The 27,711-nt window shown below is 38.5% G+C and overlaps 1 protein-coding gene, 2 long non-coding RNA genes and 1 other non-coding gene across 6 annotated transcripts in view; 2 read left to right on the forward strand and 2 right to left on the reverse strand.

Annotated features, from left to right (window-relative positions):
* LOC122201241 overlaps positions 1–2,853 on the reverse strand; it is a 47,086-nt gene extending 44,233 nt beyond the window's left edge. For both annotated transcript variants that reach the window (XR_006194119.1, XR_006194118.1), the window contains exons 1-2: positions 2,674–2,853; positions 2,145–2,257 (exon numbers count right to left, since the gene is read on the reverse strand). This is a non-coding gene — a long non-coding RNA (uncharacterized LOC122201241). The remainder of the gene's footprint in view (positions 1–2,144; positions 2,258–2,673) is intronic.
* A 211-nt stretch (positions 2,854–3,064) lies between these two features.
* LOC122201252 lies at positions 3,065–4,604 on the forward strand. The gene is made up of 3 exons (XR_006194120.1): positions 3,065–3,562; positions 4,011–4,083; positions 4,434–4,604. It is a non-coding gene; the product is annotated as an uncharacterized LOC122201252 (long non-coding RNA).
* LOC122202978 lies at positions 3,791–3,924 on the forward strand. The gene has a single exon (XR_006195002.1). It is a non-coding gene; the product is annotated as a small nucleolar RNA SNORA13 (small nucleolar RNA).
* A 276-nt stretch (positions 4,605–4,880) lies between the features above and the next one.
* EPB41L4A (erythrocyte membrane protein band 4.1 like 4A) overlaps positions 4,881–27,711 on the reverse strand; it is a 253,070-nt gene continuing 230,239 nt past the window's right edge. For both annotated transcript variants that reach the window (XM_042945193.1, XM_042945184.1), the window contains 5 exons: positions 13,300–13,347; positions 12,643–12,711; positions 11,283–11,393; positions 10,165–10,246; positions 4,881–7,036 (listed from right to left, as the gene is read on the reverse strand). In XM_042945193.1, coding sequence (XP_042801127.1) covers positions 6,902–7,036; positions 10,165–10,246; positions 11,283–11,393; positions 12,643–12,711; positions 13,300–13,347 — 445 coding nt within the window. In that variant the 3' untranslated portion in view covers positions 4,881–6,901. The remainder of the gene's footprint in view (positions 7,037–10,164; positions 10,247–11,282; positions 11,394–12,642; positions 12,712–13,299; positions 13,348–27,711) is intronic.

Genomic DNA, 27,711 nt, shown 5'->3' on the forward strand with positions numbered 1-27,711 from the left:
TTCTCTCTCTCCCTCTTTCTCTAGCCCTCCCCAACTTGTGCACATGCTCATGTACTCTTTTTCTCTCTCAAAATAAACTTCAAAAAAAAAAAATGAGAAAGAGATAAAGCTTTTGCAGATGATGTGATTTTTTAGAAGAAAACCCAAAGAAATATACAAATGACTTTAAATTATAAAAAGTATTCAAATTATTTAATATCTGTTGGATATTAATTTGGATCTATAGCACCCACCATAAACAAACATCAACCTCATACGGTTAGAATGAAATGTGCATAGTTCATCTGCAAAACTGTACTTATGCTCCTGATGAAAAAATTGGAGTGGGACAAGGAGGGGGATAAGAAAAACAGCTCACTTTTCACTCTCTGCCCCTTACAGGGAGTTTGGTTGGTTGGTTTGTTTTGCTGCCATAACATATTAACACAAATTTAGCAGCTTAAAACAACACAAATTTATTATCACACCTCTGTCGACAGAAATCTGGCATGAGCCTCACTGGCTAAAATCAAGGAATCAGCAGGGTCGTGCTCTTTTCTGGAGACTCCAGGAAGGAACCTGTTTCCATGCTCATTCAGGTTGTTGACAGAAGTCAGTTTCCTGCAGTTGTAGAAATGAAGTCCCTGGTCCTTGCTGTCACCTGAGGGCCATTACCAGCTTCTAGAGCTGAAACTGTATTCTTTGACTTCAAAGATCTTCCTCCAGTTTCAAAGCTAGCAATGGAAGGTTGAGTCCCTCTCCTGCCTTCTCTTCGGCCACATCTCTAATTCCTCTGCCTTCTTCTTTGATTTTTATCTCATCTCATGGTCCCTAACATTAATCACATATTCACAGGTTCAGGAGAGGAGGATGTGGAACATTTGGTGGACCATGATTCCGCCTACCCCACAAGGAAACCCAGCTTCTTCCATGTTTGCACTATCGTTACCTGTAGCTTGTACATCCTTATAATAAAGCGTCAGCCCCAGCAAACAAGGGTGGTGGGAAAACTAGGTAGAAAACATCCTCTATATTTTTCTTGTGTCCTTGCTGCTGGCCTTGGCTTAATTATTAGATTTTCTTTATCAGGCTGTGTGAGGTTGAAGCAGACAGGAAGATGAAGAATTTAGAACTGATTTCCTGACAACACTAATCCGGTAATTGGAACAAATGCCTCCCCTCTTTCTACTCTTGAAACCATCCAGAGTTTGGGAAAGAGATATAAAGGGGACAATAGGAAAGAGGAAGGCAGGAGCAAAAATATCAAGCCATTAAAAGACAAACATAAGCATATTTGTCCTTTCCTTAAGAACTCAACCCAAGAAGATTCCATACCTGAGGTGGTGATAAATGAGAGGAAGAGCTAAGCTCCTAAGAGTCATTTGTTGGGTGTTATGATGTATTACGCAGTGCTAGATGATTCCACAAGCCTTTCTTAATTCTTTAAACTAACATGTGGTTCATGGGTATAGTTATTATCCTGTAAATGAGGAACCTTGGGGCTCAGAGAGGTGGTCATTTACTTGAGAGAACAAATGTCAGAGCTGGATGTAAACCTAGGTCCGGGGGCTGCTCCAGCTCAAGGGAAGCTCCTCTCTCCTTGACTTCCCCTAGCAAGAAGGCAAGCTTGAGATTTGTTATGAACACTACACTGTTCCCTTCAACGTCTTGAAATTATAGAGGTATCCTCCTTCCCCAACCTTTCCCTCCCCCAGATGTTAGTGACTTCCTAATGAAGGTCTCAGTTATTTCCTTTCTTGTGATCATTACACATTACTCCTTCTGTATGTCCCCATTGTCTGAGTTGATGTTACCATTCAGGCTAGTACTTATGTAATGACCACTGGGCTGTGAGCTTGAATTTTCTTTTTCTCCTTTTCTCTCCCTCTCTCTTTTTCAGAAGATTCAAAGAAACAAGGAAAGGTGCTGGCACGTGGACTCTGGATAAGTCTCCGCTAGGACTTATAGGAGCAAGGAAACCCCCTTGCTATCACACAGCAGGTTTTACTGCAGTCTCTATCCCTTCAGTGAGTTATGGTTATCAAGCAAAAAGCCACTTAGCAACCTCTGCTTCACTTCTGTGGTAATAATTAATCAACTCTAGAATTTCAGCCTAAAATCCCAACTCCTACGCAAGTACAAAGCCTTATATGATTTGCTCCTACCTGTCTCTTCCGCTGCGTCTTATGCCACTCTGCACTTCTCAGGCACCTGCAGCCACACTGGCCAAGGCCTGCTTCTCAGCACTGGAAATGTGACTAGTCTCAACTGAAATGCGCTGCAAGTATAAAATATACACCAGACTTTTAAGCAAAATATATCACTAATATATATCACTAATGATTTTATATTGATTACATATTGAGTTACAATGGAAACTAATTTAATTTGTTCGTTTTTATTTTTTTATTTTATTTTTTTTTTTGTGGCAATTTGAACATTTAAAATGAATTCGTGGTCCGCACTGTATTTCCATGGGACAGTGCTGCTCTACCACATTACCTTCTTTTGTTTCCCTACTTAACACAGTGTCTGGACCTACAGTGTCCATGTTGTCTGTTTAGTACCTTTCTCGCCCAACCAGAACGTAAGGCAGGAACACTGTCCTCATTCACACTTGATTCCCAGGCATTTAGGACAGAGCCTGAAGCTTCCTAAGTACGCTACAAATAGACTTTGAAGGAAACGCCTTACGCTTCCTCAGCTGGAGACTAAAGAACTCGAGGTCTCAAGTCCTCTGAGTTACACCCGTGGCTCAGAGCAGACCACATGCTCCCGACCCTGGGAAAGAGAGAGGTGAATACACAACCGGACGGGAAAAAAGCCTTCCGGGAGGTAGCACCGGTCGCACGACGCACAAACAAGGCGGCGACCCCAAACCACTTCGCCCTCTTTCCTCCTGGAGCCCCGCCCCACGGCCAATCATTGGGCACTTAGCCCTCGCGCCACATTGCGGCGTCTCGCGAGGGCGCAGCGGCCAGTGGTACAGCCCGTTCCCCCCGCGCTCCCCGGACAGTGGGTCCTTCCAGTCATAGAAAAGCATTGTGGGAGGAAACCCCCGGCCTTTTCTGTTTTTGCGCTCCGGGGTAGGGGAGGTGTTTCGCGCTTTCCGGGATGGCGGGGTTGGGGGGGCGCGGGGTATCTCGGTCCCCGAAGGGCCCAGGCGCTGAGCAGGGACGCGCGGCCACCCTGAGGGCGATGGAATATGCTTCGCCGCTGTGCCGGGCCCGAGGATCCCGTGCCGTGAGTCCGTGGAGGGAAGCGGCCCGGCCTGGTCTCCGCCACGTTGTCCGTGGACCTCAGAAGACTCCAACGCGGCCCCCAGGCTGCGTTCCCACTCCAGGAAGTGGAAGATGGACTTGAGTGCATTTGAGTTTATTGGACACGTACTTTGTGTCAGGGAGTTTTTAATAGAAACAGATTTCTCGTGAAAGAGAAAGGCCTCACCCTGTAACTGCGTGTATGCCTACAGTATCCCATTTGAGATCAAGTCTACATAGGAGTAAAGTGCCGTTTAAGGTTTAGATCTCGATATTTGTTTCAAGATAGAGAACTTGGCGAGTGAGCGGCAACAGCTTCGCAGGTGAGTTTGCATTTAGTGCAAGGAGGAACCAGTTGCATCCCAGCTTTTGAAGGTTTTAACCACTTAAAACACTTTGTACTGCAGTTCTTGTTAACCTAGTCGGGTTTGAATTGTACAAGAAAATCTACAGCTGGTATTAATCACCTTTGAGCTCATCCACAGAACAGTACATTATGGGGTCAGCAACTTTGTGCCATAGATAGAGCAGTCCTTGGGTAGGTTTCTTGTAGCCTTTGTGTTGCCCGTTCACTTTTGGAAACTAGTGAATGTGGTGTCAAAAAAGGCGTAAACTAAACACTTTGCAGCCTTTTCCTGCCCTTGAATTTGGTATCTTTGGCGTAGGAGCTGCACAAGTAACAGTTTATGCTTTTACATTAGTTGACACATGTGATCTTGAGTCTTAAGCGTATAGTTTCTCTTAAGCAGTTTTTAACTACATTTTGTTCAGGTGAAAGACGGATGCTTGAAGCATATCCTGCTGCTAGCTGAATTCTGTCCTGGAGCACCAAGGGTGACCTAAGGTAGGATGATGGTGTTGTAGTGCTGTCTTAAAACAGTTATTTGTAATGCAAACTTCTAGGTTGGGGTGCTTTAATGGGTATTAAATTAGTACTGCAACGTGTAGTTAAGAAGGTGAAGTTAACGGCAAATAGGAAAGCCTGTTCCCAGCTTAGTTTTGGAATTTTAAAATACGTGTTTCTTTGTGTAGTAACTAAATTTCCAACACTTGCCAAATCTCAGGTTTTATGTGGACGTTTAAAGCTGAGTCCAAAATGCAATTCAGAAGGATATACTGAGTTTTATTATGAAGCTTTTAATGTTTGATGCACGTGAATATATGTCAAATTCAGTGCTTTATTTTTTCTTTTAGGATGTCCTTGATGAATTCAAAACCATCACAGGAAATCTTGACAAGAGTTGCTTGGATCATTTAAAATTCCCAGGAGTCTGAGGGGTACTAAAATAACTGTTTTGGAACTGTCCATAAATCTACCTTTAAAATAGTGGGGCTATGAATAAATATATCCTTGTGTTTCTTGGAGGTTTGTGTATTAAGTAATTAACTGCCAGCAAATAGCATTCTTTTGAAAGATCAAAGAGAAAGGGAGGGTTTCTATCCTCCCCACCCCTGAAACTTGAGAATGGTTTAATCTCAGCTAAGATTGATATTCACAGCTACCAATTATGGAGAACTAAGTGCTTGCTTTCAGTGCCTCAGCCTGGTGAACTAGAGTAGTTGGTTTTTAGGTCACAGGTGTGTTTTACGTTGTCACTGCATTTTTTTTTTTTTTTTTTTTTTTTTTTTAACCCTCCACCTCAATTTTGTAGGAAAGAACAAATAGTCTTTGGGCATTGAAACATTTATTGAGTTTTTCAGTAACGTACTAGGAGGTGGGAACACAAGGGTGAGCAAAACACAGTCCCTCCCTTTGGAAGCTTAGAGTTGAATGGCAGAAGTATCATCACAGATGTGAAACTGCCTTTGTGAGACAAGTCTCATTCATGAGTTGACCCAAGGAAACCTGAGAAAGCGGTTGAGATTAAGGGCAGTTATCATTTTTGCAAGGCAAAGTTGGGAATGGCATATGCAGAGGCCTTGGCCTAGGAAAGATACAGGTTTGTGACAGTTGTAGTTACTTTCCGTCTTAAGTGTCCTGATTTAGATAAGAGTTGAGTGCTTAACGAGGCTTGAAGGTGGCTATTAAGGGAGCCCATGGGTGTTACAAAATGAGCCTGAGCAGGTAAAACAACAGACCACATAAGGCTCTGTTTAATGCAAGGGGAAATGTTATAGTTGTCATGTGTAAAAAAGGAGATGCAGGTGGGCCAGTTGTTGAAGCAAGTGAGGACCACCTTGGACCAGGGTGGTAGTAAAATTTGGAGATCATTAAGCTATAGAGAGCAGAGCTAACAGGACTTGGTAATAGGGGAGGTGTTTAATGATTGCTATGTGTGTAGTTTTGCACATTCACATGGTAGTGGTCCTGAATCCAGGGAGCAGCATTTTAAACTGTTGAACTGGGATTGCCTTTGAAAAATCTAAGTGCCCTGGCAGAAAGACTAAGCTATGGAAATAAACCTTAAGGCTATGGGCATAAATGAGATCCACCTGGGGTAGAGGAGGAGGACTAAGCTCTGGGAAACTAATTGATGAGGTAGAATAGCATCTTACTGAAGAGCAGTAAAAGATGGTCAGAACAGTGCAAACAATGAAATACTGCACTAAAAATATGGCAGGGCAGCCTAAAGTTACCTTTGGGATTTGGTGACAGGTGATTTTAGCGTAAGGTCTGTAGTGGAGGAGGATCTTAACAGTTTACAGTCGGGATTAGAAGAATTGACACCAGCTGCAGATGATCCTTTTGAGAAACTTGGAATGGGAGAGGAAAATAGTAGCTGGAGAGGGATTTGTGGTTGGAAAAGTTGGTTGGCTTTTATTTTCCTTTTTTTAGATGGAAGAGTTAATAGTTTAAAACCAAATGGCAAGGATCTAGCTGACAGGAAGTGGACAGGGACAAGAAGGCTGAAGGAGAGTGGGTGCCAAAACACAGGTGCAGGGACAGGAGGAAAGGAAGGATTAGTGTTGATGACAGCTGGAAAGTTTGTGGGTAGGGAGATAATGTCCTGCAGGAGTATCTGTTTTCTCTGGAAAGTGGAGTGCAAAGTCATCCTCAGATGAACTCGTCTTTGGGGGTGGGAGTTAGATAGCCAGGCAGGATGGAGAGACCATTTGAGGTTGGGTTTCATGAATTTATAAACGGAGGTCAACTGAAATCTACACATAGCATTTTCTTTTTTTTTTTGAAAACACAAGGACACTAGAAATTAAAAGCAACACTTAAAAAGCTTTTTACATTTGTAAATAACCAGTGGGACTTAATGCCACAAAATACAGTATTACAAAGAACATTTATATGAATAAAAACTTCAGTCTGAAAGTGAGATCTCAGTCTTCATACATCTGTGCACAGGCTGAGATCCACCTAGAGTTGGGAAGAACCTTTTTGTTCACTTGGTGTACCTAGCTAGGCAGCTGCACACTAGGATTCCAGACCTTTGATCAGAACCACCTGATCTTGGTTGTGGACACAAGATAACTGGAGTTTCCAGGAAGGAAAATAGGGCGTCAAGGCATGAGTTTTCTCAACCCTTCTTTGAGTTGCCAAATAAAAAGGCCCTTCAGCACAAATACACTGTTAAACATTTAGAAGATGCAACAGACTCCCATTTTTTTTCTGAAGAAACACTTTCTGCAGGTCCAAGATATTTGAATAATTCACAGTTTGAAAGTAAAGGTGGCACACACACACACCCTTCCCACCCCTATTCTCTGGCCCTTCACTGGATCAAGTCCATCTTGAGGCGTGAAGCTTGGACAGTTTTTACTGTTTTTGCTATGTGTTTTCCAGTCAGATTGCTTGTAGATGTCTGAGATTTTTCTTCAATCAGGCTATCTTTAGATCCATTTCTTCTCTAGAAGAAAATATATTCAAAAGATTAAGATTCAGAGAAGAAAATGGCCAAATCAACTTCATTAATACATCAGAAATTAAGGTTCATAGTATCAAAAGCTGTTCAACAAATACCCTGGTTATGACATGAAGATTGTAAAGTTAAGTCTGATTGTAACATGCATAATACACTAAATGCATGAAAATTAGTCCTAAATCACCCAGTTAAATATTTCTAGTCATTCCTAAACCAGACTCAGGTTGAATCAAGATAATTTTAGAGTGTGAGACCTCTGAAATGGAAGATGTCTGGATAATCTGAGAGGTAGGGGAAGGACAGTGTATGTGAAGAATGGAAAGCTAATACAGCAAGAGAAAAGGAGCTGGGAGGTCACCTAAAACAAGCACTACCTTGTAAGTTACTTTACAGTAAAACTGGTCTCTGCCTGCATATCTTAAGGAAATAAAGTGAGTCAGAGTCCATGATTCATCCCACCTTTACCAGCCTTCTGCGTGAAAAAAGGAAGTGAGGTGTAGACAGGCCATACCACTACCAGAACTCTGGCACCATGACAGAACTTGGGAAATGCAACTTCCCTGCTTCCAGTGTCATTCAAGTCCTTTCTCCATGTGGCAACCACATCAGTGGTTTCCTTTTGGCACGTAGAATAAAGCCCTGCGAAATCTGTCCCCACCCTCCTCCATGCTCCGAGCACACTGGTCTTGGCTCAAACACCCCCAGGACCTTTACAGACTTCTCTCTTGCTCTTCCATCTGCACCTGGGTGGCTCCTACTCTGCAAGTTTCCAGCTTTATACATCAGTTCCTGAGATCACTGGTCACCCTATTTCTGTCATCGGTTTCTGAGTTAACTTTCTTGGACCACCCTATTTCTGTAAAGTCACCTGTTGATTTTTCTTTTTTTTTTCTTTTTTTTTTTTTTTTTCAATATATGAAATTTATTGTCAAATTGACCTGTTGATTTTCTAACTGAGCCCTTGGTTTCTTCATAATGCTTCCCTAATGATTTTGTTAACTTTTATGTGTTCTATGTCTAGGCCAGGAGTCTGAATGAACATTTTTCTCAGAAGGGCCTAATTGTAGACTACATCTGGTCGCTGTTGCATGTTGTGCCCCCCAACCCCCCACCCCTTAACCCTTAAAAAATGTAAAAGCAATTTATTAGCTCCTAGGCCATACAGAAACAGGTAGGCTGGATTTAGCCCTTAGGCTGTAGTTTACTGACTACCCAGCCAGTGCCTGTCTAATGTGCTTATCAGATATTTGTTGAATTCAAAGAGATGTCACAGAGACCAGCTTTGAATCAGTACCACACTGATCCGTAGATGCATGTGAGCTGTCGTATGCAGAAAAGTGAGAACTATTTCAATGTGCAGAAGTTTCCTGCGATTCCTGAGTGATGGTGATCAGGGAGTCTAGGGTAGTTGGAACAGCGAAAGTACAATAACATTCTTTGTGCTGAATCCAACTTTAAATTTTAAGACAGAAAGTTCTGAAAAATAACTGCCTGTTTATCCTCACAATAACCCTGACAGGTTATTATTTACATTGCATAGAAGTTGAAGTTCAGAAGTTACACAGTTTGCTCAAAGTCACACAAGTGGTATGCAGAGACAAGGAGACACAAATGCAGGTCAATCTGAATGCAAACCCTAAACTCCTAATCTTGAATATAAATTTTTAAAATACTATTGACTTGAAACAATTGTTTGCACAACCTATTGGCTCTTCCAGATCTACCTAATCAAAAATGAGGAAGATGTTATTGGATGTAGTAACTAATCATCCAGTCCTCCATTCAGGACTGAGGCATTCACTCCCCCAGCTGCTGGGAGTGTTGGCTGATATAAGGCTAAAAAACTGAGCCCTCCCCCAGGAACTACCCTCAGCTGAAGACAGCCCCCTCCTTAGGGCACCCTTCAACAAGTGACTTGTTACATGGTGAGTGCCTATGTGTAAAAGCCAAGTGGGAGAGATCCGATAGGCCCTCTCAGCTCTAGAGCTCCCTGTGGGATCAGCTGATGATTTATTCGGAGAATACTACACCATTCAACATTTGGCTTTCTCTCTCATCCCAGCAAGTGTTGATCCTTATGCTTTCCAATAAAGTTCCTCCATGTAAACCTCCATCTCAGAATCTCTTACCAGGAAATCTAACATAAATTAGTACAGGCGTTTCTGACCCTGCTTAAGTCAATGACAAAAATGAATCTGGAGAAACAAAGGGCAGTGCATAACCTGTACCACTGGAGTCAGTTTTCTTAGATTGTCCATAAACTCCCTGGATTTACGTATAAAACTGCTTACATGCCTTTTTATGGGAGACAGCAGTTAGAATTGCGTTCCAAAGGGATGGAGGATCTAATGAACACCACATCACTACAAACAACGGGTGGACAATGACCCATTATAAACATCAACTTTGTTCTTAGAGTGATGGTTTAAGTAGACCTAAATCCACCCAATGATCTCACACAGCCTTTTTTTCTCTGATTTACCATAAGAGATGGTGTCAAACACCTTGCTGCAATATGTTTGTTAGAGTGCTCCCCTGATCTAATCCAGTGGAGTAAATTGATTTTATTAAGGCAGACAGATAACTTTACTCTGTCCTTGAATTCCCTTTTAACCACATTATTTAAAACATTTCCAGAACAAAAGTAATTTTCTTTGATGGAGAAGACAAATGAAATAGGACTTGAGTAATTCTGTCTGCCATCAATAATAGAACATGTGCCTGCTCTAAGTCTACCACTTTCTCGCTTCTCTGGCTCAAAAAATATCAAAGAACTTTTTTTTTTTTTTTAATTAGTGAAGCTATTGTTTCTTTGCTCTGGTTTCAAATTATCTTACCATTTTCGTTATCCTTGGATTTGCTCCAAGGATCAGACTGTTTGAGACCTTGCACTAGCTCTAGCTCTCACTTCTAACTTAACTCTTCCCATGTTGTGCCTTGTCTTGATCATGTAACCCTCCTTCCACATTTTGTATACTTTCTTTTTAAATTATAGAGTCTCAGAATGAGGTTAGAGATTCATTGCCCTATTTCCCTAAAAGAACTTTCAGAAAAGTGCTTCTCAAAAATTTTCATCAATACCAATACCTTAAAACTTTATTATTAATACCAACCTGATGAACTGTGGAGCCACCAGAACCCTGAGCATCTGAAGAACGTGTCACAGGAAGTGGAGGTACAAGATCCGTTTTTGAACTGCAGAGGATTTGTTTTAGAATTAACAATTGAGATAGTATCTAGAATCACAACTTGAGGTGGAAGAGAACTACAGAATAGAAAACATGTTTGATGTACCTTTATACTCCTTAAGAGTACCTACCACAATACTTTACACGGAGAGATGTTTAATAAATGTTTTTGCATTAAGTTGGGCAGGTTTTGCATTAAGTTGAGCAAGGTTTTGACTTGCTCAAAATCATAGAAGAACCAAGAGTAAAACATAAGTATGGTTCCCATGTGCTCTAGTTACTGTGACATGTATAAATGGCCTTTCGATTTGTTTCCAAAGAAGCATTTGTGGCCATTTATTCTTTTTCTATAAACCTATGTAGCTATAAATAGCCATGCTCTACATTTTACAAACAAAAAATAAACAAAACCTGGCCTATAACTCTCTCGGCTGGACTAGCTTATGTCCCAACTTATTAATGTTTATCAAAATTTTGAGCCTTAATTCAGAGTTAAATGATTAACATTCCTATCCAGCAATACCAAGTACATGATACATAATTATTTCATTAACATATTCATTTAAAATATAGCACCTCTTGCGACTATATTGTGAGATACAGTCACTTTCCTCAAAAGAAAAACTGAATAACACAAAGAAATGACTACAACATACGATATTTGCTATAGTAAAAGAAAATGTCATCAGATCAAAAAGAAACATACACCATTTCTCAAATAAGGATGCATTATTCACAATAGAATAGTTAATGCATTTTTTTTTCTTGTAAAAGTTTCAGTGCATAGCTTGGGGGTACCATGATTCAGGCTAAGTATGGTCTAGATCTGTGCTGTCCAATATGGTAGCCACTAGCCATACAGGGCTACTTAAATTTAATTAAGAATATTAAATTTTCAGTTTCTCGGTCACACTACCCATCTTTCAGATACTTAACAGTTACAGATACAGAACATTTCCATCATTGCAGAAAGTCCTACTGTACTGTGCTGTTCCAGAACTGGAGTCCTGCAAGTGATAATGTACTCAAGCTTGCCCACTTACTTCACCTCCGAGAGAACGGATCGCTCTCCATCTGAACACTGAGACCTGCGATACTGGCGGTAACTTCGCGGTGAATGGGAATGCCTGATGCGGATTGGGTCACCTTGAGTCCTGAATAAGCAACCAAAAACATGGAAATAAACCAGAAGTCAGAAGAGGATAATTTGGAATTTTTCCTTAATATGGAAACCACAAAGGAATGACTTCAAGAATTTAAAAAGAACATGATCCCTCTGAGCTTAGAAAGCCTAAGTGGCTTCACTTTCAGGAGCTAACAGAAAACTGCCCTCTTGACCATTTACATGACCATTTCATTTACATGAAAATGAAGCTCTATTATTTGTATGCACATGAGTGTGTAGTTTTTTAATGAAAAATTCTAATGAAACTATTCCCTACAGTTGAATTTTTTCCAGTAGTGTGAAAGAAAAAAATCTGTAATGCAGACAAATGGCATTCCTATGAGGAAAGGTTGGTCCTTATCCTAGCTAATTAGCCTGTCATTAAGAATTCAATCTTTGGCCAAGAGATGAGGGGGTGGTAGGAAGAGGAGTTGGGGAGAGTGTGTACAAACCTGCAGTTTGACCAGAGTGGGAAGAAAGCATGGGTTACAGACGGAAATAAAGCAAGGAAGTAACCCCCCACCCCCACACACCCTTTCTCTTTACCAATTACAGCAGGGCAGAAAACAGAGTAAATAGATCATCTTCTGCTGCATCCTACACTGAATGGTGATTAGGGAATCCTGTTACGCTTCCATGGAGCACATTCAATGTGCTAGTTCTATGGGCTAATGTGGCAGGATTCAGGGCCAATACAACATCTTGTAGTGAATAAAAAGAAACATTATTACCAATCAATGAATCCCTTAAAAAAAAGAACTTAGGTTTTAGAACACATTAATTATCAAAAGCTCCTGTGTACCTACTTCATACAAACTGGCAGTTAATATATGATTGTGATTGTAGTGCAAAATAACAATTAGCTTTAATACACCCTTTTCTACCTCTTTCTCTACATTTTTTTTTTTAATGTTTATTTTTGAGAGGGAGAGACACAGAATGCAAGCAAGCGAGGGGGCAGAGAGAGAGAGGGAGACACACAATCTGAAGCAGGCTCCAGGCTCTGCGCTGTCAGCACAGAGCCTGACCGAACTCACAAACCGTGAGATCATGACCTGAGCCGAAGTCAGATGCTTAACGGACTGAGCCACTCAGGCACCCCCTTTCCTACAGTTTTAATTTTAGTTAAAATGTAAAGACAAAGCCCTTCATAGAATACCACCGGAAAGTAAGAATGGACTATTCACTTATAAGTACTAATAAAACTTTTGTGACAAGATTTTCAAAGACATACTCACTCTATTTTAGTGTATGGAATCTCTTTTAATTGTTCTTCAGACAAACCAGAAGGATCCACAAGTTCCTTTCTAGAAGGGAATGAGCAAGAAAATTAAATTTATGAAGCTGATAGAAATACAACTGGCAGGTGAGTTTTTCCTTCCTAACCTTATCCCCAAACACAGTATTAGTAAAACTAAGAGAAATATAAGCCAGGAGCAAAGATTAAAAACCTAGTATGTATTCAAGGAAAAACGGGGGAAAAACCTTTTCTGTGGCTCTTCTACCTTTTTTCCAGTTTTTCTATAACTGGAATGTAGACGACTCTCCATCCATCATTTCTTTACAAAAGATCTGCTTCTCTCCCCTGTAGTATCTTTTTTCCTTCTGAATCTGTTTTCCCTGGTATTTATTTGTAAAACATTGTCCTGAGGCCATTTACAGGTGAGGCTAACTGGCCTTAAGAGAGAAGATGTCAGGGCTACCTGTAGAGGGGCTGCTGGCACGGGAAGGCACCACTGCTGTGAGTCCCATGTTCCACATAATGATGGCAATGAAGAAAGACTATGTGACAGGCTTCAGCCAGAGGCTGCCTCTCGGTGTCAGTGGTCTCCCTCGTAAACGCCTTAACACTACATGGGTTTTGAAACAAGAGGAAGAAAAAAATCAGTACTTACTGAATATGCTTCCATAACTCTTCTTTTGCTTGGATATCAGGGCTCCTCCTATAAATAGAAAAAACACCACTCATCTCTGCAAACATGCTTCATCGAAAAATCTAACAGCTAACTTTAGCCGAGCTACATTAATAGTTTTCAGACTGTGAAGTTCTTATTTGCCAGCTGGGACCAGACAACGAAAGACTGGGCAGGGAGAGCCAATGTGGGATAGCATAAAGATACAAGATAATTTATCTGCTAGTACTACTGAAAAAAATCACATAAAACCCAGCCACAGCCAAGGCTTTATCTGATGAAAGAGCCTAGAACTTGAAGAGCAAATCCACACACCCTCCACTGGTGATTTTACAGTGAAGATGATTCAGGGCTTCTGTTTCTGGTCCTTCTGGCTATTTCTAAGTAAAGGCAAAGAACTCATCCTGATTCTATTAATAGGAAAGATTCCCAACATGATCTGTGATTACCTAGTAGAAGCAGCAACCACAGGGAAAAGGGAATGGTGGGACAGCCCAGGCTGGCACACTGTGCCAGTGACCTACCTACCTTTCATATTACATCTCATGTTGTGTTTCTGGGCCAGAGCATGGGCCCAGAAATGCTGGGATCTATGTGTGGCTTATACTGTCACCTCTGTATGCCCTTCTCCATCCGAATCTACATACCCCACAAATCTCCAAAACTCCCCGAGTAGAAATTACACCCCTACTTTTAATTTCCTAGAATGAGAAATTTCAAGTCATTATCCATGTGTTCACCCTCCCCACAATAGCAATGAATACTAGAAATCTATTATCACTGCAAGTGTTGCCACAGAATGATTTTTTTTCCTAGTGAGAAAATGATAAGCTTTCATTAGTCCTTTCAATAGAACCAAGGCCTAATAAAGGCCCAAAGAAAGGACGCAAAACCTAACAATTAAAAGGCCTGGTGCTATGCAAAGCCACAACAATACTCTGTCCTGTGGAATTTTACGTTCATAATCTGTATCAGCATTTTTGGGCTCAATATCACTTTCAACATATGATATTATCATTGCTTTCATTTTTCTAAGTAATAAGGTACCACTGAGGCATTCTGGTAGGACTTTCTGAGACCACAGAATACAATAAGCTACTTTCTAGCAATTAAATTGACTAAGTGGTTTTTTTCTTTAATGGAAAAAAAATCTGTAAAGGCCTTTTAACCAATTCAAAAGGAGTCAAAACATGGAAGATAAGGGGAGGGGATGAAGCCTTGGTCTCAAATGTAAAAATGTGATATTGTTAAATGTTGATTTTGTTATATAATAAAATTATATGCTTAAAAAAAAATTTTTTTAAGTTTATTTTGAGAGACAGAGCATGAGAGACAGAGAGAGGGGAGGGGCAGGGAGAGAGGAACGAGATAATCCAAAGCAGGCTCTACACTGTCAGCACAGAGCCTGATGCAGGGCTCGATCCCATGAACCATGAGATTGTGACCTGAGCCAAAATCAAGAGTCACTGAGCCACCCAGATGCCCCTATACACTTTTTTTTTTAAAGTCTTAAGAAATGCTTCTTTGGAAGGATTTTCTGTAAGGAATTTGCCTTTCCTATGTTTGGCTGGTGTGATTCACTAGACAATATTTTACATGATACTTCCGGAGTATCAAGTATTTTACATGATACTTAGTATTAGTGCTAATACTAAAAAGCACTAAGCTATTTATACTATTCCCAGAGAAAAGATGGTTCTGCTTTACCTATACATCAGCATCTAATTGTCAGAGAGGGTCACCCAATAGTCTTAAGTATTACAGAATATCTAGGTTAGGAAGCCATTCTATTGAAAATCATTCTTATCTCTGAAGGTGCAATAGTAAGGCTATCTTTGAGTTGAAGAGGGTTTCTCAACCTCAACACTATTGACATTCTGGGTCAAATAATTCTTTGCTGTAGAGGGCTGTCCTATGCGTTGTAGGATGATTAGTAGCCCTATGGTCTCTGCCCATGATGTCAGTAATACCTCCCCACTGTGACAAGCAAAAATGTCTCTAGGCATTGCCAAATGTCCCATGGGGCGCAAAACTGCCCGAAACTGGAAATAACTGGTCAAAGGTTTGACCTGAAAGTAAAGTAGTTATGGTTGGGTGGAGGAACTGTGAGGCCAGGTCACTGTAGAGATCCATTATGTGATTACTGACACAGTGTCGGAGAGAATAATAGCAAAGCAGGAACTAAATCTTCAAATAATGAGGTAAGGGACGCATACACAAGGAGTGGTATAATCTGATGGCCTTAGATTCAAAACCGAGTGCTTTGAGGAAAGAGGAAGGGAGAATAAGAAAAAGCAATGAGGGGCAAGTAGGATGTGCCTGTCCCCCATGACCACCATATCAGGCTAGTGAGAGACAGATGATGAATATAAGCAACATACAAAACACTTGATAACTGGATACTTCTGAGTGCTGGAATTGCAGGTAATTTTATTATTCATACTTACCTATCTTTTCTGATTTATTTTTAGTCAAGAGAATTTTTTTAAAGTTTATTTATTTTTGAGAGAGAGAGAGAGAGCACAAGCAGGGGAGGGGCAGAGAGAGAGGGAGACGGAATCCCAAGCTGGCTCCACACTGTCATGGTCAAGAGAATTTCTAACTTTAGGTATCAAAAAAGAAAAACATAAAAACATTTCCATGGTTTAAAAAATTACTATTGTTGCAATTCCACAGGCAATACCTTTCATTCCCATCTTGTAAGAATTAGCAGAAATGTTACCTTAACCCAAATGGGAACATTAGTCCTTGGAGCCATAAATACTGGTCCTAAAAGATTCAGGAATTTAGTCTAGATGTTTAAGTTCTATAGCATCTATAATAAGCATCTACGATTGTCATGTTTAAGTTACTGAGTTCTGAAATGCCCAGCAGTTTCAAGCAGCTTTATGTCAGGGAGAAGTTCCAAAGCTAAAAACAAAAAAACAAAAACAAAAAAAAAACAATTTCCTCCAATTGCTAGACCACCTGTGATTTAACAAATGTAAATACAGGCAACATGCTAATGAGGAATGTATTATTCTTATGCTTACATCTGCACACATTTAATCAATAGTTTAGGATGATTTCATGATCTGCAGCTCAACATCATTTTGTGAATTTAGAAAGCTGTGGGATTTTGACAGCCATTTTTCTTAATTAAAGGGCTCTTAATTATGCAGATGTTTTATTTGAACTCTCCAAATAAGTTCCTAAGGAAATAGAGCATATATATATATAATACACATGAAGTTCAATATTAGTCCCATATTTTTCAAAAACAAAACATCCCTCATCTACACCTGATACCAATAGCCCAATATAAATATTCATTTTTCAGAGAAATTAGCTTTGATGAGACATCATTTAGAATCATCATCTCCTTTCTTCCAAAACTCTAAGAACAACACTTGTTAAATCTACAGTGTTTAAACCCCATCACTGCATACAGTCTTTTACATCTCCCTAATGTTACGATTATATTAACTAGAAAACACTATATGTTATACTCTGGGATACAATACACTATATTTTTATGTACTATAATAAACTAAAAAATAAATGAGGTAGCATTTGACTTCATGCTTTTGTGACCTTACCACTGAACGCTGTTCTAAAAGGAAATTTAGACTTGAAAATGTTACTAAGAAAACTGTAAGTTTATAAAACATCTTTATTTTAAAAATTCAAAGCCCTTAACAAATATCTCATTAATTCCTCATCATATTCCTGAGTGGTCAGAATAGACATGATTAAGAGAAAGCTTAATCTTCCACTCCTTCCCTCCCTCTGTCAGAATTAAAGAAGGATTAGGAAGCCACAGGGCTCAGCAACCTGGCTACTGAAGATCATTCAAGGAGTCACTTCCAGAACCTACATGCTAAATCTCTGAGGAATCAGACTTCTGTTTTGTCTTTAATGGGAACATCACTTCACCCTGACAATCCCATCTTCACATCAACTATTTTTGAATAAAAATAGTGAGACCTTACCACCACCAGAGGGAGCATGAGCCTTCTCGCACACACAAGTTGAACCTATGAGAACTATTGTTTCAGCTTCATTGCCTCTTCCAAACATAGCAATGAGTTTTACTAATTAGTTTTACTAATATAGAAAAGCATTTCCACCAAAAGTTTCTAATGATAAGTAAACAAGAATGTCATGGCAATGCAGCTTCAAAATGTACTAGAAAGAACTGTACTTCTCAACATTTTCCTAGATGAGATCCAAGAGAGAGGGGGGTTGTATTTTATACTATTGTATGTCTCTGGCATTTATAATACATAAAATTTTCTAGCTTTTTATTGTAAATTTGAAAAATAAAATGAATGAATCATGTGAATGATGTATCATAGCATTCTAAACCCTCAGTGAATATATGTCCATATAGCAATTTATTGACACAGTAGTAGGAATTAAGAATATGGGAGTAATTGACAGTTAAGTGGTTTACTGTATATCTGAAATGTTAATTATATGTGAAGAACAATTTTAATTACTTTCTCAGATCCTGCTCTAGTCATGTTACCATTTTTTAAAAAAGCAGTAGCGATTCTTGGGGTGCCTGAGTGGCTCAGTCAGTTGAGCATCTGATTCTTGGTTTTGGCTCAGGTCATTATCCCAGGGTGGTGGGATCAAGCCCGGCGTTGGGCTGGGCTCTGCACTGAGCGTGGAGCATGCCTAGGATTCTCTCTCTCTCCCTCTCCCCTTCTCCCTGTCTCTCTCTAAAATTAAAAAAAATTTTTTTTAATTAAAAAAAAAAACAAAAAAAAAAAAGCAGTAGTGGTTCCTAAATTTGCACAGAACCAAATTATAATCTTCATTTGAGTTGGCCCCACCCGCTCTCTTCACATCTCACCTCCTCTTTATCTCAAGGGAAAAAAATCAGTACCTTACAGCATTTCTAGAGATTGCCCAAGACCTAGAGAACTTATTATAGTAACTGTAATCCCAAGTATGATATCACAGATACTTGTCATATAGGACTTGAATTTTCAGCAATATGAAAATGGTATTATCTGTTTGTAGAGATGACACTGGGAGTTCATGGAGATTAGGCAGTAAGCTAACATTGGGGAGGCCCAGAAAGCAGAGGTCTGACAATGGCACCCAGCAAATAACTTTCTTAGTTGTCAACGAACCTCAGGTTTTTAATGTCATAGCTCAAATGAAAGAGAGCTCAGTTTGTCCATATAAGGTAGGTATTCCATCATCTTGCAGAGTTGTAACAGTTTTATCCAGTTGCCTACTTGACATTTCCATTTGATTACACACTTGGTTTCTCAAACCTAACAAAACAAAAATCTTGACACTCTCTCCACACACATCTCCAGCCCATCTCACCCACCTCAGTAAAACCTCATGACTTCCGCTCCACCCATCAGTCCCAGATTGCAAATTCATGCAAAATACCTGTCACACTCCCAAATCCGCCAGCACTGCTTCCAAAATGTGTTTTCATCCACTTCTCTTCATTTCTGAGCTAAAACCACCTCTTACACCTAGCCCACCCCAGAGGTTTTCCAGTTGCTCTTCCTATGTCCTTTCTCCTTCTCAGTCTGCTTTTTTACCAAGGAGGTAGAGTAACTTCTGAATGAACTACTCTTCAAATAGATTTTTTTTTCACTTGGAATTTCTTTAACTGCATTTTGGTCATATCAGCTATATAATTAATCAATCAACCAAGTTCAGTTACAAAGTCATCCCAAATATTTGCTAAATCTTTTTTATGGTTTGCTTTAAACCTAAATTCCAGAAAGATGCACATCAAACTCTTAAATGGGGTTCTCTCCTAAGACTGCATTTTTCTGAGATAATCCTGTACCTGATCTGATATTTTTATCATGTAAATAAGATTAAAATTAAAGTTTAAATAATATTTTAAGTTTAAAGTACCACTGGATTCTTTTCTGATTTCAGCTGATCTGATAAAAGCAATACTGAGTTTAAAGGCATATCTCTACCTCAAAAGGGTATTCTGAACCTCTGCTTCTGGACACAATGGAATAACTGGTTTCAGAGGGACCCTTCCCTCCTCAAGGACTATAAAATAAAACAAAATATACAAAGCAACTGTTTCTCAGACATTGGGCAACAGACAAGATAAGCCTATGATGTTTGAGAGAAGAGAAGCACAAGGCAAGCCCCCTCATTTGCTTCGGTTTTCTCTGGGGGGACTTTCCCAGTATGGGACAGGGAAGTGGAGCTCAAGAGGCAACAGTCTCACGTGGCTGGGGAGGCAGAGATCAGAATGTGAGGCTACTGACCAGGCTGGAATTTACACTGCAGGATAAAATTAAAAAGGGGACTTCAGAAGTCTGTACGGGGTTTTCCTTAAGAGGATGGCTGAGTATATTCATTGCACTTAATCTCTACATAAGCGGGGTAAGACTATACGAGGCCTAACAGAGAGAAGCTGCTGTAAGACTTAGAGCCGAGCAGAGACACCAGAGAGGGTGAAGTGGTAGGAGACAGAGTTCTGATGCAGTTGCTGTGGAAAAGCCATGCTGAACACTGTATGCTTCAATTAAGACTCCAGAAAGGCCAAGCTTTAGGAATGGGGATGAAGCCAAAAGTAAAAAAACACATCCTAAACTAATGAAAAAGTCTGAAAAGTCCCACACTACCAAAGCATAAACCCAAGCATAAAAAATAAGATTGAAAGTAGCCACCAGTAATTTAGCCACCTGCCTGAACAAAATTTGACTCTTTAAAGAAAGACAGCATAGGGGCGCCTGGGTGGCTCGGTTAGTTAGGCGTCTGGCTTCGGCTCAGGTCATGATCTCATGGTCTGTGAGTTCAAGTTCCACGTCAGGCTATGTGCTGACAGCTCAGAGCCTGGACCTGCTTCGGATTCTGTGTCTCCCTCTCCCTGCCCCTCCCCTGCTCATGCTGTGTCTCTATCTCTCAAAAAAAAAGTGAATAAACGTTAAAAAAAAAATTTTTTTTTTCAAGAAAGGCAGCATAATCCAGACCTCCTAATTAGACATCATCTAAAATTTTCAGCATATATGGGGTGCCTGGCTGGCTCAATCAGTACAGCATACAACTCTTGATCTTAGGGTTATGGGTTCGAGCTCCATGTTGGTGTAGAGATTATTTAAAAATAAAAACTTTAGGGGCACCTGGGTGCCTCAGGCAGTTAAGTGTCCAACTCTTGGTTTTGGCTCAGGTCACAATCTCATGGTTTGTGAGTTTGAGACCCATGTCTGCTTGGGATTCTCTCTCCATGCCCCTCCCCTGCTTACTCACTCATTCTCTCTCTAAAAATAAATAAATAAACTTAAAAAAATAAATAATAAAATCTTTAAAAAATAAATTTTCTGCATTCAATAAAAAATTATTATATATGTAGAGAGATAAATATAATCATAATCTAAAAATAATAAAAGTAGTCAATAGAAACATTTTTAAAGACAGATGTGGGAATTCACAAACAAGAGCTTTAAAACATCTTGTAAATATGTATATAACAACTTATAGGAAAATATGGACATAATAAATGAATACATGGGAAATCTCAACAGAGAAATGAAAACTATTAGAAGAACAAAAGTAAAAGTCAGAGAGCTTTAAGAGGAGACTGGATAACACAGGGCGAAAAGAATTGACTAAGCTGAAAACAAGTCAACAGAAATCAAAATTTAAAGGGGAAAAAATATTTTATAAATGAACAAAACCTTAGTTGCTTTTGGGACAATATTAAGTGGTCTAGCATATATACAATTTGATACCCAAGAAACAGAAGACTGAATGGGTCAGGAAAAAGAATTGGAAAATATAATGGCCAAAAGTCTCCTAAATTTGGTGAAAAACATCAAATTACAGAAACATAAATAATAAATATAAAGATGACATTTAGCTATACCATAGTCAAACAAATAAAAAGATAATGAAAAAAATCATAAAAGTAGCTGGTGAAACAAAAGACAAATTCCATACAGTGCCTATGGAATGAAGATAGACTTATCAGAAATGACAGCAACCAGAACACAACAGAACAATCTCTTTAAGTGTGAAAGAAAAAACTATCAACTTAGAATCATATAACTAGTGAAAACATCTGCTCCAAACAAGGGTAAGATAAAGACATCTTCACATAAACGAAGAGAATTCCTCATCTGCAGACTGGTACTACAAGAAATGCTGAGGGAAGGAAAATGGAATGTCAGATCTAGAGGAAGAAATAAAACACACTGGTCATAGTAAATATGTGGGTAACTGTACTCATTCTTTTTTGCTTATTTATCTTTGAGAGAGAGAAAAAGAGAGTGTATGTGCCTAAGCTGGGGAGGGGCAGAGAGAGAGGGAGAGAATCCAAAGCAGGTTCCACCCTACCAGTGCAGAGCCTGATGTGGGGCTTGTGGGCTCGAGCCCACAAACTGTGAGATCATGACCTGAGCTGAAATCAAGATTTGGATGCTTAGCTGACTGAGCCACCCAGGCACCCCACTGTATTCATTTTCTATTGCTGCTGCAGAAAATTGCCACAAATTTAATGGCTTAAAACAACACAAATTTTTTTAATATGAAATTTATTGTCAAATTGGTTTCCATACAACACCCAGCGCTCATCCCAAAAGGTGCCCTCCTCAATACCCATCACCCACCCTCCTCTCCCTCCCACCCCCCATTAACCCTTAGTTTGTTCTCAGTTTTTAAGAGTCTCTTATGCTAAAACAACACAAATTTTTTATCTTACAGTTCTGTAGATCAGAAATCTGACCAAGGTCTCACTAGACTAAAATCAAGCTGTGACAGGGATGCATTCCTTTCTGGAGGCTCTAGAAGAAAATCCATTCCCCTACCTCTTCCAACTTTAGAAGCTGCCCACATTCTTTGGCTCATTGCTCCTTCCTCCATCTTTAAAGCCAACTACAGCAGATTGAGTTCAAACTGCATAATTTTCACTCCCTCTTCTGTCTTTCCTTCCACTTTTTAAGAACCCTTCTGATTACTTTGAGCCCATTTGGATAACTCAGGAAAATATCCCTGGCAGAAGGCCAACTGATTAACAATCTTAATTCTACCTGCAACCTTAATTTCCCTTTGTCATCTAACATAAAATACTTACATGTCATGGAGGTTAAGATGTGGACCTATCTAGGGGACTGTTTTCTGCTACATTACTATAACTTTTCCCCTCCTCTTTTCTTAATTTCTTTAAAAAACAACTAAACTGTTTAAGCCAAGATAATAACATTATAATATGGGGCTATTAACATGCAAAATTAAACTATATGCCAGTAGCACAAAGGAAAAAGAGAGGGAATAAATGGAGCTATATTTTTCTAAATTTTACAAAAAATATTACATAAAATTATACATGCATTTTACATGAAATATTATGATATTAATCCTAAACACATTATGATAAATTAAAGAACCATACTGTAAGCCATGGAGAAACCACTAAAGAAAAAAATAATAAGTATAGGGAAGATGTTAATTAAAAGTAAAATGGAGAACCAAAGTATCCATTTAACACAAAATATAATAGGAAAAGGAGGAACAAAGCAACAAAAAAGATAAATGGGAAAAAGAGCAAGATAGGAGGCTATTAATGTATTAATAATTATATTAACTGTAAACATACTAATATTCAATTTAAAAGGTAGAGATGGTCAGACTTGATTAAAAAAAAAAAAAAAAAAAAGACCAACCATTTGCTGTCTACAAGTAATCAAAAGATGGACTCTAAATATAAAGACATACTTTGGTGGTGCCTGGTGGCTCAGTTAGTTAAGCCACCAACTCCTGACTGAGGCTCAGATCATGATTTCACAGGCATGAGATTGAGCATGAGGAACTCCGCACGGGGCATGGAGCCTGCCCGACATTTTCTCTCCCTCTCCCTCTGCCCATCTTCTGCTCCTGCATCCTCTCTCTCCCTCTGTCTCTTCTCTCTCTCTCAAAAAAAAAAAAAAAAAAAAAAAAAAAAGACATACTTTGGCTTAAAATAAAAGAATTACAAGTACATAACATTCAAACAGTGAGCATGAAAAAGATTTGTAATGGTTATATATATACACACATAAGAGTTTGTGTGCCTGTGTGTGTAGTAGACATAGGGAAAAGAATATTACCAGCAAAAAGAAAACATTTCACTATAATAAAACAGTCAATTCCTCAGGAAGACAAAAAAAATTTGCAAATATACCAGAGCTTCAAAATAACTTTAAGCAAAAACTGACAGAACTGGGACACCTGGGTGGCTCAGTCAGTTAACCTTCCTACTCTTTATTTTGGCTGGGGTCATGATCTTGTGGTTGGGTGAGACTGAGCCCCACATCCACACTGACAATGCAAAGCCTGCTTGGCATTCTCTCTCTCCCTCTCCCTCTGCCCCTCCCCCACTTGGGTTCTCCCTCTCTCTCTCTCTTTCTCTCTCTGTCTCTCTCTTTCAAAATAAATAAAAAGACTTTAAAAAACATGACAGAACTAAAACAGATAAATTCATAATCATCTTTGGAAATTTTAACATCCCTCTCACTCAATGACTGGAGAGTAAACAAATTGGAAAAGACAGAGGCCATCAGAACACCATCAGCTAACTAGATATACTTGACATTTACAGACTACACCGAATGACTGAGAATACTCATTCTTCCCAAGTCTATCAGATCATTCATCATCATATGCTAGGTCATAAAACAAGTCTCAATAAATTTCAAGGGATTAAAATCTTACAGATTATTTTATCACAATGGAATTAAATTAGATATCAATAATAGGCACAACCTGGGTGGCTCAGTCGGTTAAGCTTCCAACTTTGGCTCAGGTCATGATCTCACAGCTTATGAGTTTGAGCCCCACGTCGGACTCTCTGCTGTCAGCACAAAACCCACTTCAGATACTCTGTCCCCCTCTCCCTCTGCCCCTCCCCCATCTCTCTCTCTCTCTCTCTCTCTCTCTCTCTTTCTCTCTCTCAAAAATAAACATAAAAAAAAAAAGAAATCAATAATAATGAGATATCTAGAAAACCCCCTAATATCTGGAAATTAATCAACACACTACTAAAAAAAGTCCACCATCAAAGAAATCACAAGAGAAATTAAAAATTATTTTGAATTACATGATAATGAAAACACTTATAAAAATATGTGACATATAGTTGGAGGGAAATCTGCAACTCTGTACTTATATTTAAAAAGGAGAATGGTTTACAGAATGCCTGGGTGGCTCAGTTGGTTAAGCGGCCAACTTCAGATCAGGTCATGATCTTGCAGTTCACACAAGTTCAAACCTGCCATAGGGCTCTGTGCTGACGACTTAGATTCCGTGTCTCCCTCTCTCTCTGCCCCTCCACCACTTGCATGCTCTGTCTCTCTCAAATATAATAAAAAACATTTTAAAAAAAAGGTTTAAAATCGTTGTCATCTTAAGAAGATGAAAAAAGAATAAAAGACAAAATAAACAGAAAGAAGTAATAAAGAGTGGAAATCAATGAAATAGACAACAAAGAAAAACCCAAAGTTCTCTGAAAAGATAGATTAAGGGAAAAATTAAGAGAAACACAATCAACATCAGGAATAAAAGAGGTAATATCACACAGATGTTAAAAAGACACTAAAGCATTATTATGAACAAGTTTTTGCTAAAAGATTTGACAAGTTAGATAAAATGAACAAACTCCTTTTAAAACATGTATTACTCAAACTCACACAAAACAAGTAAAAAACCTGAATAGCCCAATTTATCACTGTTTAAGAAATCAAGTTTATAATTTGAAACTTTCCACTAAGGAAATTCCAGACAGAGATGGTTTTACTGGTGAATTATATCAAATATTTAAGGAAGGAATAATGTTAATTTTTTACTTCACTCTTTCAGAAAATGAAGAAAAAGGGAACACTTCCCAAATTATTTTAAATGACCAGTAAAACCCCATTGCCAGAAACCTGACAAAGATACTTACTACAAGAAAATTATAGACCAGTGTTTCTCAACAAAATAGTATCAAATAGAATCCCACAATATACAGAAAAGATAATACATCATGACCCTGAGGGCTTATCTCAGGAATGCAAGGATGTATCATTCAAAGCAAATCACTGTAATTCTCCCACTAACAGCATAAAGAAGAAAACCCATATAAAGTCACCTCAGATGCAGAAAAAGCTTATAACAAAATTCAAGATTCATTCATGATAAAAAAAAAAACAAAAAACCTCTTACACTAGAAACAGAATGGATCTTCCTCAGTCTTACAGCTAGCATCATACTTAACATATTGAATGTTTCCTCTATAGGAAAAAGAACAAGCCAAGGAGGTCTCCTTTCATAACACTTCTTTTCAAAATTGTAATACAACACTAAAATGGAAGATCTAGCAAGTGCATTAAGGAAAAAACAGAAATAAAAAGAAAAAAAATAGAAATAAAGGGAAGTAGTCCCTGGTCACAAACAATGGGACTGTAAATGTGGGAAATTCTAAGAAATTAAAAAAAAAAAAAGCTTCTGGAGATATGAAATCAATTTAACAAGGTTGCAGGATGGCAAGATACAATATTAATATCAAAAAATAATTTGTGTTCCTATCTACTAACCAACAATTGGAGAATAACATTTTTTTAAAGTACAGTTCAGTACCATTAAAAATATTAAACATTTAGGGTTAAATGTAACAAAATAAATGCAATAACGCTGTCCTGAAATCCAAGAAACACTGCTGAAAGTTGTTAAGAGACTTAAATAAATGGATGGTTAAGAATTTTCTCCAAACTGACCTGTAGATTCAGCGTAAGTCTAAAGTCTATTTTTTACTTTTTGGTAGAATCTAACAAGCTGATTCAAAAATTCACACAGAACTGAAAAGACCTAAAATAGCTAAAGCAATCTTGAAAAAAAAATTAGAGAATTTACACTGCCTGATTCAAGTCTTACTATAAAGCTACAGTAACCAAGACAACTTGGTGGCTTAGGGATAGACAACTAGATCAATGGCCCACAGATAAGCAGTCAATTGATTTTCAACCAAGGCCCCAAGGCATTTCAATAAAGATAGTCTTTTTTGTAACAAATGGTACTGGAATAGTGCATACACAACTGGAAAAAACTTCTCAATATCTACCTCTACCTCACACATACTGGACAATTAATTCTAGATGGATGACAGACCTAAATACAAAAGCAAAATCTATAAACCTGCTAGAAAAAGATATGAGAACACCTTTGCAACTTTAGGGTAGGCCCATATTCCTTAAGATATAAAAAAGCCTTAACTACAAATGAAAACAAAATGATACATTGGTCTTCACTGAAATTTAGAAAATCTGCTTATCAAAAGACAATGTTAAGAACATGATAAAGCAAACCATAGCCAGGAAGAAAATATACACCATACACATATCTGAAAAATAACTTATATCCAGACTACATAAAGAATGCTACATATAAATAATAAAAAGGAAACAATCCTTAATTTTAATCCAATTAAAATGCGCAAAAACTTCAACACTAAAAGTGAAGATATACGAACAACCAAAAAGCACAGGAAAATGTGGTTAACATCATAGTCATCAGGCAAATGTTAATCGAAACCATCATGGAATACCTGTTCAGGCCAAGTAGACTACCTGAAACTAATAAGACAAAACTAAGGATCTGCAAGAATGGGGCAGAATTAGAACTCTCGTTCATTGCTAGTGGGGGTGTAAAATGATACAGCCTCCTTGGAAATCACGGTGGTAGTTACTATTACATATAATATGGTTAGAAATATCCCTTAATCCAGCAATTCCACTCAGGTATTTATCCCAGGGCATAAAATACCATACTCCAGGGATACACTTGTATGAATGTCTATAGCAACTTTTAACATAATAGCAAAAACTGGAAACCATCCATATGTCCATCAAGAGAAGAATGGATAAACAAATTGTGGTAAAATCATACAATGGACTATTACTCAAAAATTTTACATATTGCCTCAAGTAATGTTTTTTGACCTCCTTAAATTTTATATATAAAATTTTTCCTAATTGTATTTTACTTTTCCCTTTTTAATAAATGAAATTTAGTACTGGCATTTAATTGAATTTAGAATGTTTTAGAAATTATTAGAAAAATTAAACATGTCTTTTAAGATTTAACAAGTCACCAAACATTGTGTATAGAAAGTCCCTCATAGAAGAAGATTCCACATGGAAAGGTAAAAGCATGATTACAAAAGATTTACCCGTGAGTATGTTGCATCCTGATCTTGGGGATTCTGTGCCTTTTGGTTAAACTCTCAACAATGAGGTCTTGATTCTTCCAGTTCTAAACCTCTCTTTTATAATGGAGCTGGGGGAAGGTGGTATCCAAGACAAAGGAAACTTTTTATTAACTTCTGCTTTAAATTGAATATTTTAATTAGGTTCCACAACAAAAACATTATGGAGCAATGAATAAATCTGTAAGGGAGTGGTA

The sequence above is a fragment of the Panthera leo genome, chromosome A1, assembly GCF_018350215.1.
Source record: "Panthera leo isolate Ple1 chromosome A1, P.leo_Ple1_pat1.1, whole genome shotgun sequence".
Taxonomy (NCBI): Eukaryota; Metazoa; Chordata; class Mammalia; order Carnivora; family Felidae; genus Panthera; species Panthera leo.